The sequence below is a fragment of the Pelophylax lessonae genome (genome assembly GCF_965119305.1).
Source record: "Pelophylax lessonae genome assembly, chromosome: 1".
In the NCBI taxonomy this organism is placed as follows: domain Eukaryota; kingdom Metazoa; phylum Chordata; class Amphibia; order Anura; family Ranidae; genus Pelophylax; species Pelophylax lessonae.
This window is the reverse complement of record NC_138768.1, coordinates 773,124,351-773,138,142: the sequence shown is the minus strand read 5'-3', so window position 1 is coordinate 773,138,142 and position 13,792 is coordinate 773,124,351. Positions and strand designations below refer to the sequence as shown.

At 46.5% G+C, this 13,792-nt stretch overlaps 1 protein-coding gene across 1 annotated transcript in view; it reads right to left on the bottom strand.

Moving 5' to 3' along the window:
* SEPSECS (Sep (O-phosphoserine) tRNA:Sec (selenocysteine) tRNA synthase) overlaps positions 1 to 13,792 on the bottom strand; it is a 120,562-nt gene that overhangs the window by 89,855 nt on the left and 16,915 nt on the right. Inside the window, exon 2 of the mRNA XM_082268047.1 lies at positions 9,756 to 9,910. Within this exon, the coding sequence (XP_082124173.1) occupies positions 9,756 to 9,910 (155 nt within the window). The remainder of the gene's footprint in view (positions 1 to 9,755; positions 9,911 to 13,792) is intronic.

Below are 13,792 nucleotides of genomic sequence, written 5' to 3'. Positions count from 1 at the left end.
CAGAGAATCCATTCTTTTATCCATGGAATCAGGAAGGGAGCCCATGTCCTCAAAAGCTAGGTCTGTTTGTCTTGAGACCTGAGAGAAGGCCGCGTCCAGTTTTGGTAACTTGTTCCACACTGACGCGTCCTCTTCAGAAAAAGGAATCTCCTTTTCAGGGCTCTGGGAAAGAAAGGCCCTCTCAGGATCTTGCCATTCTTTTTTAACCGCGTCCACCAGGACCTCATGTAGAAGGGAAGACTCTCCTTTGTTCGCATAAACCCAGGTACCTTTGGTCATGAAGAGACCAAGTCTTCTCCTCCTAAATTCCTAAGGTGGTGTGGATCGCTCCCGACAGATCTTCAAACTCTTCAAGAGTTAATTTGTACTTAGAAGCTCTGGCGGACTCACCGCCCCCCCCCCCTCCTTCTGCTTCTGACTCCCCCTGGGAGCCTGAAGGTGTATTATCAAATTCTTCACCCTGTTTTTCAGTACCCCCCAGTGTTTCCCCACTTGTAGAGGGTACCACCGGTGGAGGTGGAGCATTCTCCTGCTGTGCCAGCTGAGGGGAGCTCTGAGGAAGAGGCGAAGCCTCAAAACATGTCAGCCGTCATTCCATCAAAGACAGTGGACATTGCAACAATGGACTTTGACGTTTGAATTTGATATGCTGGTTTACTACTTCCGTTTGTGAGTAGCCATTTTTATCTTGTACTAATAAAGCCTTACTGAGGATAATGCACTAGGTCGGTGCACCCTTTCTTTGTTTTTTGAATTAGAAAATAAATCCTTAAAAAGACTGAAAGGTGCTAGAAAGCTCCTTGACAGATGCAGCTTGATCTGTATTTTTGTTCTGCCGCATGTTCCCTGACTAGGCTATCCAAACAGTCTTTACAGAGCGCCTTTGTCTAGGATTCCCTCATAGCAGCCTTGCATGACGGGCATTTGTGGCGATTTTGCGTTTCTCCGAGGCCTTACCCTGAAATACAAAAGACAGAAAAAAAAAAAAAACAAACACACTGACTAAGAACCTAAAGGGGCCCCCCAGCCATAGTACAGCATGCCCCCTAAAGAGTGACACTGGGAACTGCCACCACCAAGATCCCACAGATATTCCACAAATCCTCCCTCCGTCCCTCCTTTAGACCACTAAGGGGGAATAGCACCATGGAGCAAATGGGAGAAGGGCACCCACCCGAGGGTTCCTTACCTTAAGCTGGCTGGTGCTGGCTTCAGTGGGAGCAGTTCCTGAGGCCCGTGCCTCTGACCTATCCCTGAAGCGGTCACCGCCGAGTGTCTGTAGCTGTCCCCCAGCTTTTAAAACGCACCAACCGAATATCCGGCCCGCTTTTCATGTCGCGGCCGGAACAAGAAGCTGCGGCTGTTGGCAGAAGTGCCCGCCTCTACTGTAAATTACGTCGCCAGTCATTCGACCCGGCAGCTCAAGAGGTAGCCGCAAGTGCGGGAGGCCGCCTGCACTTGTGCCCTGCTCTCCCCAAGTATTTAGTGCGGGCCCCCCACAGCCAGGATCTCCACTGAGAGGAGCTGGGGTGACGAGAGGCGGCCAAGGTAACCCGGTCCCTACCTAGTTCTCAGCCACCATTGAGAGCCTTAGCTCTCCTTCCAGAAACACAGCCCCAGCCCCCTGGCTGATCAGCTCCTGGTTCCGGGTGGTGTCTCCCTACCGGAGGAAACACCAGAACTGAAGGGAGCCGGCTAACAGGGGACTTAAATCTGTGAATAGGGCGGTGTTTCATGAAAAGGGAGGAGCCAGGGTCTCTCAAAGGTGGCTGTCCTGAAAGACAATAGAGGGGAAAAAAAATCTTCCTTTCATTTGAAACTAATGCTTAACTGTACAACATGAACCAGTTGAAAGTATTTTAATGTACACTACACTACAGTGCAGAGTGGAGTGGTCATCTGTATGTTGTGCAAACAAGTCATGCAATCAGCAGCATGTTACATGTACCTTCAGAAACAAGTCAGCAATAGCGACTCCTGTAAATCCATCCAGGCAAGTTCCCTTCAAAGAGAACCTGTCATGAGGTTAGCAATGGCAGTCTATTATTCTCTCTTCTGAGGATGCCATTTCCCTGGTTATCATGCTGATGCTTTAGTGTTTACCAGGAGCAAGTAAAGAGACAGGGAATTCTGACACCTATTTTACAAACATGAATGTTCTGGGCATGTGACTTAAATGTACTGAATTCAGACACAGCCAGGCACCTAGCATTTTCAGAAGAAAGCATACAATTGCAACCCTTTTATTGCTTTCATAACAGAGTCACTTTAAGTAAATAGGTCTGCAAAATATTTTAAAGGTGGCTCAAGTATCCCGAGTTATTTTGGCATTTCTATAGCTTAGCCTTCAGATGCTTTTGAAAATCAGACATAGTTAATCTTTAGTTAAGAAATTTAATAAAATAGAAGATAATACAGAGAGCCCCTTGTAACGTGAAAAAACCCTACCCGTGAGAATTCCCTACCCTCGTCACTTCCGGTGCACCTACGTCATTGAACAGCTGAGCAGCCTAGCAGTGCACATGCTCTAAGCTCCGGAGGGTAGGGAATTCTCACGGGGTAGGGTTTTTTTTTACGTTACATCGCATCAGCTGTTGCCGCGGTTACATGAAAACATCTTCGCTCTTACCCCTGTCACTTCCCTGAACTCGGCTACTAAATGTAAAAGCGGCGACGGCTCTATGAAAATATAAATCACGGAGCCGAGATCTCCGTGATTTATATTTTCATACACCCTCTGCTTTTGCATTTAGTAGCCGAGATCAGGGAAGTCACAGGGGTAGGGGCGGAAATGATTTCATGTTGCAGCGTAGATGTTTTCATGTAACCGCGGCAACAGCTGATGCGGTGTAACGTTACAACACACTACCGTGAAAACTCCCTACCCTCCAGGACCTTCTAGCATGCGCACTGCTAGCCTGCTCAGCTGTTCTGTGACAGGAAGTGACGAGGGTATGGAATTTTCACAAGGTATGGTTTTCTAACGTTACACCCCTCACTGTGAAAGGTGCCTCTCTGGCCAAAATATGATGAGGGATGTCTACTTCCTAACTAAAGCCTTTATTTACTGTAGGTATCCTGGGTTTTGAGCCCTCCTGGCTGCTCAAAAAGAAACCCAAAATACTTTCAGGAACCTGCACCTTAACTACCTGCCATCCGCGCTATAGCCGAAGTACGGCTGCAGCGCGGACTCACATTTCCGGGAGGCCGTCTTTAAACGGCCTCCCAGAAACAGGCTCCCTGCGCGCTCCCGCGAGCGCGCATCGGGGAAAATCTGTGTTGGCCGTGTCCCTTGGACACAGCCAATCACAGATCGTGATAAATGGCCAATCACAGTGGCCATTTACCATGTGATCGGCCCATGCAATGAGAGATGAGCTCATATGTAAACATATGAGCTCATCTCTCATCGCCAGCGCTCCTTCCTCACACGGAGACTGCAGTGTGAGGAAGGAGCAGAGCCGATCAGCCGTCGGGGACACAGTCGAATGTAATCAGGGCACTGATCACCAGTGCCCTGATTACTACAGAGGTAAAAAAAAAAAAAAAAACAATGTGCCCACCATCAGTGCCCACAGTGCCCTCCATCATTGCCCCCCATCAGTGCCCACAATCAGTGCCCATAGTGCTGCCAGTCAGTGCCCATCAGTGCCTGCTCATCTAGGCACTGATGAGCACTGACTGGCAGCACTATGGGCACTGAGTGTGGGCACTGATGGTGCTGCCCATCAGTGCCACCCATCAGTGCCACCCGCCAGTGTCCATCAGTGCCGCCTCTCAGTGCCCAGCAGTGCCACCTCTCAGTGCCCAGCAGTGCCACCTCTCAGTGCTCAGTGCCGCCTATCAGTGCGGCATATTAGTGCCACCTCATCAGTGCCCAGAAGTGCCACCTCATCAGCGCACATCAGTGAAGGAGAAAAATGTATTTATTTATTTTCAAAATTTACATGCAGAAAATAAGAAAAACTTTTTTTTTTTTTTTCAAAATTTTCTGTCTTTTTTCTTTTTTTTTTTGTAAAAAATAAAAAACCCAGAGATGATTAAATACCACCAAAAGAAAGCACTATTTGTGTGAAAAAAAAAATGATAAAAATGTCATATGGGTACAGTGTAGCATGACCGCGCAATTGTCATTCAAAGCGTGAGAGCACTGAAAGCTGAAAATTGGCATGGATGGGAAGGGGGTGAAAGTGCCTGGTAGGCAAGTGGTTAATACTGAATGTAGACTTTTAGCAGTGTATATAAAACTAGAAAACGTAAAATTTCCGGGGAAATTGTGTGAAGTGTTCTTGCTGTCACCAGTAGTCTCCAGCTGGAGTAGTCGGAGTAACTTTGTGTGTGTGGGAGTGGCAGCAGTTTGTGAGGGGTGTGTGTAAGTGTGGTGTGTGCGTGGGAGAGGCAGCAGTTAAGAAATTGGCAGTTGGAAACAAACGGTCTAGTTTTGAACATTCCGGAACATTCCACCATTCATTCTTATGAGGCAACTTACTAAAGTTGGAGGTGCCCATCTTCATACGGCTCTAGTGTAAAAGCTCTAAATCTCACAGCTTAGAGACTTATACCGTAGAAATCACAAGACCCCGGCTGGCATGTTGTTGTATAGTATGTCTATGAAATATTTAAACTGAAGGCACAGTCACAGGTTAGAAAACAGCCTTGAAATTTGAGATGGCTTGAGTGCAGTTTCAATGAATGTCAATGGACAGCGTTGAGTTTTGAAACAAACAGTCATAGTGTAAAAACTGTTAGGGCTATGGCTTAGATGTGGACATGTTAAGTAGCAGCAGGGATAGGCAAACGTTTTGATGCAACATTTGTATAGGTGGCCTTAAAAATGAGGGAGTGGCAGCAGTTTAGATATTGTGGCAAGACTTCTTCGCTCTTCCTCTAACTATTTTCAGGCCCCACTCTAGTTTTGAACATTCCGCCATTCATTTCTATAGGGCAAATTTTGCCATTTAGCAATGTGATCGGGAACGATTCACTCGTTTCGATAAATTACTTGTCTATGTAGTGTAAAAACTGTGGGAGAAGTTAGGGTGCCAAACTTTCCCATAGGCTTTCACTATAATAAGAACTAGTAAACGTACAATTTCTGGGGAAATTGTGGGAAGTGTACTTGCCGCCACCACACTAGTTTAGAACATTCCGCCATTCATTCCTGAACATTTTGATAGAACATTAAAAATAAGGTAGTAGCAGCAGGTTAGAAATTGGCCTAATATGAATGACGGAATGTCCTGGAAACTACCGGTGGCAGGAAGAACACTTCACACAATTTCCCCACTGTAGTTTTGAACATTCCTATGGGGCCAATTTCACGGCATGAGTTGGAAACAAACAGTTATAGTGTAAAAACTATAAATCACACAGCTTAGAGACTTATACCGTAGGAATCACAAGACCCCGGCCAACATTTTGCTGTATAGTGGGTTGTTGAAACATTAAAACTGAAGGCACAGTCACAGGTTAGCAAACCGCCTTGAAATTTGAGATGGTTTCAGTGGAGTTTTAATAAATGTCAATGGACGGCGTGAGTTGGAAACAAACGGTCATAGTGTAAAATCTATTAGGGCTATGGCTTATATGTGGACATGTTAAGTGGCAGCAAGGATGGCTGAACATTTTGATGTAACATTTGTGTAGGTGGCCTTAAAAATGAGGGAGTGGCAGCAGTTTAGAAATTGTGGCAACATTTCTTCGCTCCCCCTCTCGGAATCTTCATCTCCACTCTAGTTTTGAAAATTCTACCATTCATTCCTCTGGGGCCATTTTCTGCCAATTTCGCCACATAAACGACAATATTTCGCAAACCGTTCGGCGAAACCTTCCAAAAAGTAATAGCAACACGATCAGGAGCGATCTGCTCGTTTCGGTATATTTCTTGTCTATGTAGTGTAAAAACTGTGGGAGGAGTTAGGGTGCCAAATTTTCCCATAGGCTTTCTCTGTATTAAAAATAATATATATTTTGAGAGAATATTAAGTGTACTTGCCATGGGAAAGAACACTTAATAATATATATGTGAAAGAATAGTAAGCGTACTTGCCATAGGCAAGAACACTTAAAAATTTAATGGGGCTTATGTATGACACAGTATAAAAGTGTAGCTATTGCCTAAAGCAATCTCTCAGGATTCACTCTGCAAAAGAATCAGATCTGGTTCCTGTGGATGACAGAAGCCATTGCTTGGCCTTCTTTGCTTGTATTCAAATATTAACCAGCCCATAGAGCATAAGGGCCTGCCTACATCTGTTTGAGGTGCAATAAAACCAAAAATGGCATCATACATAATGTAATTTTCTTTGCTGGTGCCCATTCATGGCAGCATACATGTGATAGCTTCCGTATGCTGCCATGGAGGCACCATGAAAAAAAAAAAAAAAAAAAAAACACCATTCTGCTTGCTGCATCCTTAAAGGATAAGTTCACTTTTTGTAACATGTTACACCCAAAATCAGGGTGTAACATTTTACAAATGCACAGAGCCCCCATTTTTGACAGCCAGCGGGGGATCTTCCCCTCCTTCTGGCTGTCACAATCTAAACAAAGCATGGCCATGCTGGCCATGACCATCCATTCCAAGTGTTCTGTGAATGGGCAAACTACAAGTCACATAAGCTTTTGCAGCTGTCGGCTTATAGTTCTCAATGAACTACCATGGCGCTGTGGTAGTTCACTGATTCTTCCTGTCCATGGGAAACTGCTTGGCCGTATGAGGTACAGGAAGACAACTCACACTGACAGTCTGCTGAAGACCTGCATGATCGCTGGTGCTTTGCCTTCCAGGCTCCTCAAAAAAAAAAAAAAAAAAAAAAAATAAATAAATAAATAATAATAATTTTATAGTAAATGCACATTTTTTTACCTGCAGAAAAAAAAAAATGGGATTGTTGACCTACCGTAAAATCCATTTCTCTGATGTTCATTGACAGACACAACTTCAGATCTTCATAGGTTATACTGCCCCCTACTGGAGTAGGACACTATATAAAAAGTCTGGCTAGGCCCATGGGCAGTCCCAGAGGGTATACTCCCTCTCTCTGCTACAGGCACTCAGTTTAGTTACAAGCAGTGTCAGAAGAATTACAACTCCACAGAGGGGTGGGTGCTGTGTCCATCAATGAACATCAAAAAAAATTGATTTCACGGCAAGTCAAAAATCAGATTTTCTCTTTCGTTCATTGATGGACTCAGCTTCAGATCTTCATAACCGTTGGGATGTCCCAAAGAAGCGTTAAACATGGGGGGGTGGTAACAGCGAAACAATTCCCAAGGCTAAAACACTTTATAAAGCTTTGTGAAAGTGTGCACCCACAACCAGGTGATGGAAAGCCCAGGAGGCACTAAGTGCCCAAGTAGAGTGCGCCTTAACAGGGAAAGGAGGAACCTGACCCTTGATGGAATAGGCCTGAATGAAGTAACAGGTCTTGTACCGCCCCAAACAGTTCCTGTAAACCGTCCGGGGACAGGCGCAAGTTGGAAGAAAATAACCTTGCCGGGGGACAACAGGGAAACTCGATCTTATAGCCAGACCAAATGACTTCTTAGACCCACTTGTCTTGCACCAGGGAAGTCCACGGGTCTGGAAACCAGCGGAGACGTCCCCCCCACCCTGATATGGGTGAGGGCGCACCTTCATGCAGAAGGTGCCTTGTCCGCGGGTCTGAAGAAGCCCGCTCTCGGCTTGCAAGACCAGGTTTGTTTGGGTTCTCAAGGAGGAGGCCCTGAAATGCTTCGAGCCTTGGTCAGTCGACTAAGGGACGAATAAACTTCTTATGAGCCGAAAAGGTAGTAGCCTGCGGAAGAAAGGTCCTCTTTGCCCCTGTGAGAGCTTTTATGATGTTATCTAGGGTAGCTCCAAACAGGCAATCTTCTTGAAAGGGAAGATCATTTAAGGCCTTTTTAGAAGTCTGGTCCGCAGACCAGCATTTAAGCCAAAAGACACGCTGAAGGACCACTGTCAAAAACAGAGCCGAGCCACTAAGGGAGCTGCATCCAAAGAGGCATCACAGATAAACTGCAGCCCCTGGACCAGCTGGCCCGCCAGCTCAGCAAAGGCAGGGGGGAGCTGTTCTCCCTCCACGTCACAGCGTGTTCTGCCACTCAGACAGAGCTTGCGACACCAGGGCAATGGTGAATACCGGCCTCAGTACCGAATCAGCCAGAGTGTACATATTGCGGGCCACAGCCTCCGCCTTCCTGTCAGCCGGATCCTTAGGCTCCATGTACACGGGAAGCTGGAAATGGCCGTTTAGGAGCAGTTGGGCGTTTTTTTCAGAAGCCCCTGAACCCATCTACATTTTATCTTATCTGTCCATGTACACCAGGTCGTTTACAGTCATTTGCAGGCAGTTGCGTTCGGGGACTGTTTTTAGAACGCAATTATTTGCGTTCGAATGTGTGTTTCCCGGCGTTTCAAACGCACAAACGCGTCCGAACGCGTCTGAACGCGTCCGAACGCGTCTGAACGCGATGACCCGCGTTTAGCGTTCGCGTTTTTCCATTTTAAAAGGGAATAATTTTTTTGACCTCTAGGAACGCTTCTAAACGCAAACGCCCGCAAACGCTGCTAAACGCCCGCTAAACGCGGGTACAAACGCGACCGAACGGACGTTTCAAACGTCCTAAAAATTCCAGCATTCAAAGGGACTTTTAACAACGTCCCGTGTACATGGAGCCTTAAAGTCTGGGGACTCTTCAAACGGTATCATGGTGGCCTTGTTCAATCTGGAAACCACAGGCTACAACAAAATGGTGGCATCACAAGCCTTACAGGGACCCAGAAGGGAACCCAGGCCTCAAAAACAGACCCAGGCAGGACAGGGGGCCCTGGCAAGAGCCCCCACCAGGTACAACCCCCCACACAGTCGATTGTCCGGTCGCCGGCAACGCACCACCCCGGCCCCTATTACCAGCATAGCGCTCTGCTCCCACCCCAGGAGGTGGACCAGACCACCCAAACAGCCCCAACATATGTGGAGGGGAAGGTGCCTGATGGGAAGGAGGGGAACCCCGGGGGTCTAACCGTCCCAAGGGGAGGCCCACATCCACCACAAAAACCTTTAGGGGGAGACAGCTACTCACCATACCAGGCGGGCACCACTCCAGGCAGAACCCTTGACCGTCGAAATGGGGGGCTTTCGGTCAGGAGGAACGCTGCAACGCGAGCCGAGACCCAGTTGTATGCGACCTTGCGAAGTGTTAACTCGCAGGTCAGCCCCTGTCCAGTGGGGATATGTCGTGGCCGACCTAGCTTGGAGCTCAGGTCTGCGCGTGCTCGCTGGCCAGACTGGGGTGACCACAGGAACTAGATTATTCAGCCTGTCGCCCAGTCCGGCAGTTGACTGTAGATCTCACAGGAAAAATCCAGGAGAAAAAAAAATGTAGGTCTAAAAAGAAATAAATTGCCAGGACCAAGGATCCCAGCAAGGAACTAGGTCCTTACGCCTGACTAGTGCCTATAGCAGAGAGAGGGAGTATACCACCTGGGACTGCCCACGGGCGTAGCCAGACTTTTATGCCTAGTGTCCAACTCCTGTAGGGGGCAGTATAACCCAACGGTTATGAAGGTCTGAAGCTGTGTCCATCAATGAGCATTAATTTTTTTTTTTTTCCTAAAAGTTGAACTTCTCCATTAATGTGCCTTCATCAAAACTCATATGCAACTCATGCTACATAGAATGCAATGGTGATGCATGTATAATGTACCATACTGCAAAGGTGTGAACCAGCCCTTTTATAGCTTGCCGTACCGATAATGTCGACGGGCAACCATGCTGCTTGCAACTCTTCCCTCTCGTTCTCCAACACCACAATTGCCGAGAAAATTATTGCTGTCCATCACAGCCAACTCCTGCAGAAAAAGTTCAATGGTGCTTTCATCCCAAGCTTCTTGTGGACATTTTCCCTGAAGAGAAAAAAATATTAATTGAATTTGTTTAGTATATCAGTCAAAATAAGAAGGTCTATAAAACCAGAAGAAATTGCGGTTCCATGTATCCAAAGACTAGATGAACATCTGATGCAGGCTATTCCCACATGACCACAGAGGTGACAGATTACACCCCTCACTAGTTGTTAAATTAGAACTACAGTATATGCAAAACTGTTTTCATTTTGGACAGGGTAAAGGAGGATTATAACCTGTCAGTTATCTTTTGTCATCTGTGTTCAATTGGGGAGATTTCCTTTCACTTCCTGTCCCATAGCGACGACAGGAAACGAGAGGAAATCTCTCAAACGTTAGGGAATCCCCGTCACCAGGGTCATTAGAACTAGGGTTTTCACTAGAATCACTGTATTACTGTTCTAGGTGCAACCCAAATTTGGAATTTTCTTTCACAAAAAAAAAATAAAACACCTTTGTTAGGGCTTCACTTAAAATAGGAAACATGAATGGACAATTTTGATGCTGCTGGGCTAGCAACTCTCCTAATCCAGCAATTAGCTTCCCTACATGGATTCAAACAGTCCCCCCCCCCCCTCCCCAAACACATAAGCGGTTAGAGTAAACAAATAAACTAATTTGGATGTTTTTATCATTTGGCGTCAGATCCTTTCATTGGTGCTTACTTTAAAGCCAAGGCTTCAGCCAAAGCACTGTATTTTTAGAGCAGGAAAGATTTAAAAGCCTCTAAAGCCTGCAGCTACAGACATCATCCAGGTATTTTTTTTTCAGGCAGCAATTTCCTATTTCATGGTCATCCTAGTGGCTGATTAGCCGCCCTATTGCTTTTACAGGCAGTGGGAGGTGACGTCCCCCCTCCTGCCACCCACCAGCATCTCTCCAGGCTCTCCTGTGTAAATCGGAGAGCCCAGGATCTGATGCCATCGCTGGGTTATTACAGAGCTGGGCATGGACCAGATGGTCCCCAGTTCCCAGAAGAATTATATATATTTTTTTAAACTGTGGTTTTCGTTTTCAACTAAGTACATCCTGTATTTTCGGTGTAACGGAACCGCGATCAATCCCACCAATGTAACGGAACCGCGACCCACACTGTGCTTGTGGACTTCCATCAGTATACGGCTTCCTTCAGTCTTGAACATGTATATCCCAGCCGCCCCCATACAAAGCTAGCCGACAACTTCGCTTGTACTAGAACCTTTTCCTTTATTGAACAATGCACACAGTTTATATACAGCATGGACATCCCGGTTGCCTGATTACATTATAAAATGCAGATGAAATTGTATACAGAAATAACCTGAGAAAAATCTGTATCTAGCCATCTGGACAGAAAAAATATGCGAGTTCATTAACAATGGGACAGCCAGGCTTAACAGAATACACATCACACCTCAATACACAGACAATGGGAAAAGACTGCAAGTGACAGACTGTCTCTGACATTGTAGTACAATACACATTATGATAAGTGTAAACACAGAACCCATTTTAAACATTCTAAACCATATTCTCAGTGTCCATTAAGTATCTGTCTTTCACTCCCAGTGACGATGAGCACCGGCACATTAGGTTTCGGTACCAACAACATTTCCACTCTGTGCACCTCTACCCCAGAGCTTTCCATAAAGAGGACCTGTCATGCCTTATTTCTAAGGCAAGAGCAATAATTCTAGCACTAGACCTCCTCTGTAACTCTAAACTGGTAGCCTGTAAAAAAATTCAAGCGTTTCCTATGGAGATTTTTAAGTACCATAGTATAGCTCCATGCCACAAGCGTGCACAATTTTAAAAGCGTGACATTTTCAGTATATATTTACTCAGCGTAACATCAAATTTTTTATTTTAAATAAAAATGTATTGTGTTTTTTTTTTTTTTTTACAATAAAATGAATTAAAAAGTGTGTTTTCCAAAAAAATTGTGTCATAAAAATCTGCGCAAATATCGCGTGACATAAAAAATTGCAACATCTACCATTTTATTCTCTAGGGTCTCTGGTTAAAAAATATGTATAATGTTTGTGGGCTCTGAGTAATTTTCCAGCAAAAAAAATAAAAAAATTGGATTTTTGACTTAATTTTGTTACAAGCAGTGTCTCCACGGAGGGGTGGGTGCTGTGTCCCATCAATCAACGTCAGAGAAATGGATTTTACGGGAAGTCAAAAATCCCATTTTCTCTTTTGTTCATTGACAGACACAGCTCCTGTCATTCTTGACCATTAGGGCGTCCCAACGTGTTAAATATGAGGGGTGGTAAACAGAAAACAATTTCCAAGGCTAAACAGTAGCCAACCTGGCAATAGGGGCTCAACCAAAACAACTGTAGCCCACCTGCAAAAAACATTACACCCTCAAAGAAGATCGGGTCCTCTCAACAGCAGCCTGCGCTAAGGCAGATACCTGGCCCTTGATGGTACTCAAGGCCAGCTTCTGTTCAATCCCCCGTTGAAGGAAGGTTAAGATCCAAGCCACTGAGAAGGAGCGAGGAAGCACCCCAAGAGACTCACACCACGCAATGTACGTCTTCTACGTACGATGACAGATCTTCCTAGTAGATTTCCTAGCTTTAACAACGTAGGAATCACCAACACAGACAAACCTCTATCCTTTAGCACCTGGCGTTCAACAGCCAAGCTGTCAAAGCCAACGACTATGAAGTAGCATGGAAGATCGGTCCTTGGGACAGCAGATCCTCCCCAAGAGGAAGCTTCCAAGGAACATCGGCGAATAGACGCACTAAATCGGCGTACCAAGCACGACGAGGCTAGTCCGGAGCCACTAAGATGACCACAATCCATTCTGCCTCGATCCTGCGTAGGAGTCGGGGCAGAAGCTTGATAGGAGGGAAGGCGTAGATCAGACATTGCTGACCACACGGGGGTCACCAGCCCGTCTGTGGCGTCCGCCGAGATGTCAACAGATTCACCTCAAGGGTGCCTCACCGGAGACAGCTGATGAACCCCCTCCGGATAAAGGGACCACTCCCCTTGGTCCAACGCCTGCCGACAGAGGTAATCCGCCTGCCAATTTTCCCCCCCCGTGAATGTGTACGGCAGAGAGGGTTTGAACGAACCGTTCTGCCCACCTTAGAATGCTGGCTACCTCCAGAGACGCCAGGGCACTTCTTGTGCCCCCTTTGTGTTTGACATAAGCCACGGCTGTGGCATTGTCCGATTGAATGCGCACTGGGCATCCCTGAAGACGATCTGTCCAATGATCCAGACACAGTTTGATCGCTCGGAGTTCCAAGACATTAATTGGTAGTCTGGACTCTTCCAGCATCCAGATCCCCTGAGCAGAATGCTTGCCGAGGTCGTCTCCCCAGCTGGATAAGCTGGCATCCATGTTGATCACTGTCCAATACAAGGGGAGGAAGGATTTTCTTAGCCGGCGCGCCAGAGAGCAAAGCCACCATATCAGGGACTCCCTTGTTCCCCGACTCAGCTAGATCTGATTGTCCAGAGACTGCGGAGTCTTATCCCACTTGGTCAGAATCTCCCTTTGCAGGGATCTCGTATTGGAACTGTGCAAAAGGAACCGCCTTCAAGGCAGATACCATGAGGCCCAGCACTCACATGCAAGTCTAAGGGGGTTGACCATTTGTTGGACAGCAGGAGGCGAATTGCAGCCTGCAATTTCTGGAGTTGGTCCAGAGGAAGGACCAGTCTGGCTACAGCCGAGTTGAGAGTCAGGCCCAAAAAGTCCAGCTTTGTGGACGGAACTTCTGAAAATTCTGAATCCAGCCAAACTCCCGCAGAGTTCATATTGTGATCTCCAAGTTCTCCACCAGAGCAGAGGGAGATTCCGCTCGCAGAAGGAGATCATCCAAGTAACCCAGCACCGCGAACCCCCGTTGGCGTAGCAAGCCTAGCACCGGAGCC